This window comes from Trichinella spiralis (genome assembly GCF_000181795.1).
Source record: "Trichinella spiralis strain ISS 195 chromosome Unknown Scfld1387, whole genome shotgun sequence".
In the NCBI taxonomy this organism is placed as follows: domain Eukaryota; kingdom Metazoa; phylum Nematoda; class Enoplea; order Trichinellida; family Trichinellidae; genus Trichinella; species Trichinella spiralis.
In genome coordinates this window covers 1-988 of record NW_003528326.1, presented here as the reverse complement: position 1 = coordinate 988, position 988 = coordinate 1, and the positions used below count along the sequence as shown (strand labels likewise).

At 38.1% G+C, this 988-nt stretch overlaps 1 protein-coding gene across 1 annotated transcript; it reads right to left on the bottom strand.

The window, feature by feature from the left end:
- Window positions 1-240: 240 nt before the first annotated feature.
- On the bottom strand, window positions 241-970 carry Tsp_14546 (conserved hypothetical protein; the record flags this gene model as incomplete). Its single annotated transcript, XM_003369851.1, has 3 exons — window positions 872-970; window positions 688-789; window positions 241-439 (listed from the first exon to the last, which is right to left on the bottom strand). Coding segments are annotated over exons 1-3 (400 nt in total), but the record flags the coding sequence as incomplete, so codon positions are not given.
- Window positions 971-988: the final 18 nt, after the last annotated feature.

Below are 988 nucleotides of genomic sequence, written 5' to 3'. Positions count from 1 at the left end.
AAAGGTTAAAAAACCCAAATTACTCAAGATAAAAAGAAAAAGCAAATTATTATTTTTAGTTTTTTTTCGCTTTATATATTTTAATAAAATTGAACCAACTCGGTGCAAGATTTTGGCAACAGCGTACTCAATTCTTTAATACGATCGTTTATATTGTACCGCCGACGGCGTTCAACTGAAACAACCGGTGAATAAATGAATACAAATAAATAGCTTAATTATAAGCTTCAAGAAACTCACTCATGTTGTGTATGTCCTTCTTGCGCCGGTCACGCATCGATTCCTGCTCTCGGATCATGTCATCATGACCGAAAAGGTCCGCATCCAACGACGACGTACTCGGAGCACTGCTCGACACTTTCCGCGTACTGTACTGGACCCGTCCTTCGGACAATAGCGCTTCCAAATTTCCTGAGCAAGGATGGCTACCGCCTACATACTTGAAACCAAAGAAAAAAAACAAAAAAAACAATAATCCCGTTCAACGGATTTTAATTAGTCATTTTTTGCACATCAAATATTTCAACATAAAAAGTCAAAATACATGCCTGATGTGAACGCGTATTTTGCTGTATATCATCTTCCATTGATAAAATTTCATCGATTATTATATCATCGAGCTGAATGAAAAATTCGAACAAATTTACAAGGAAAAAAGATTATTCAATTGAAAAATTATCTTCTCACTTCCGACTGAGCGCTCGTGAATGAGGCACTACGTGGACTGTCCGTATACTGTGGCGGACTGTGCGGCGTGACAGGACTATTGTTCCCACCTCCGTCGCCGATCTGCAGGCACAATATTTTTTTTGGAAAAACAATAATTTCAAAAAATTGCAAAAATAAAAAAAATCTTTTGCTCAAAATTTACCAAAGAAGACTGAGCAAACGTGAAAGCTGATTTTGCAGTGTTGACCCGAACCAACAACGGCCGTCTCTGACGATTCGAAATATGTGCTGTAAGGAACATTTTTCAGGCCACCGACTA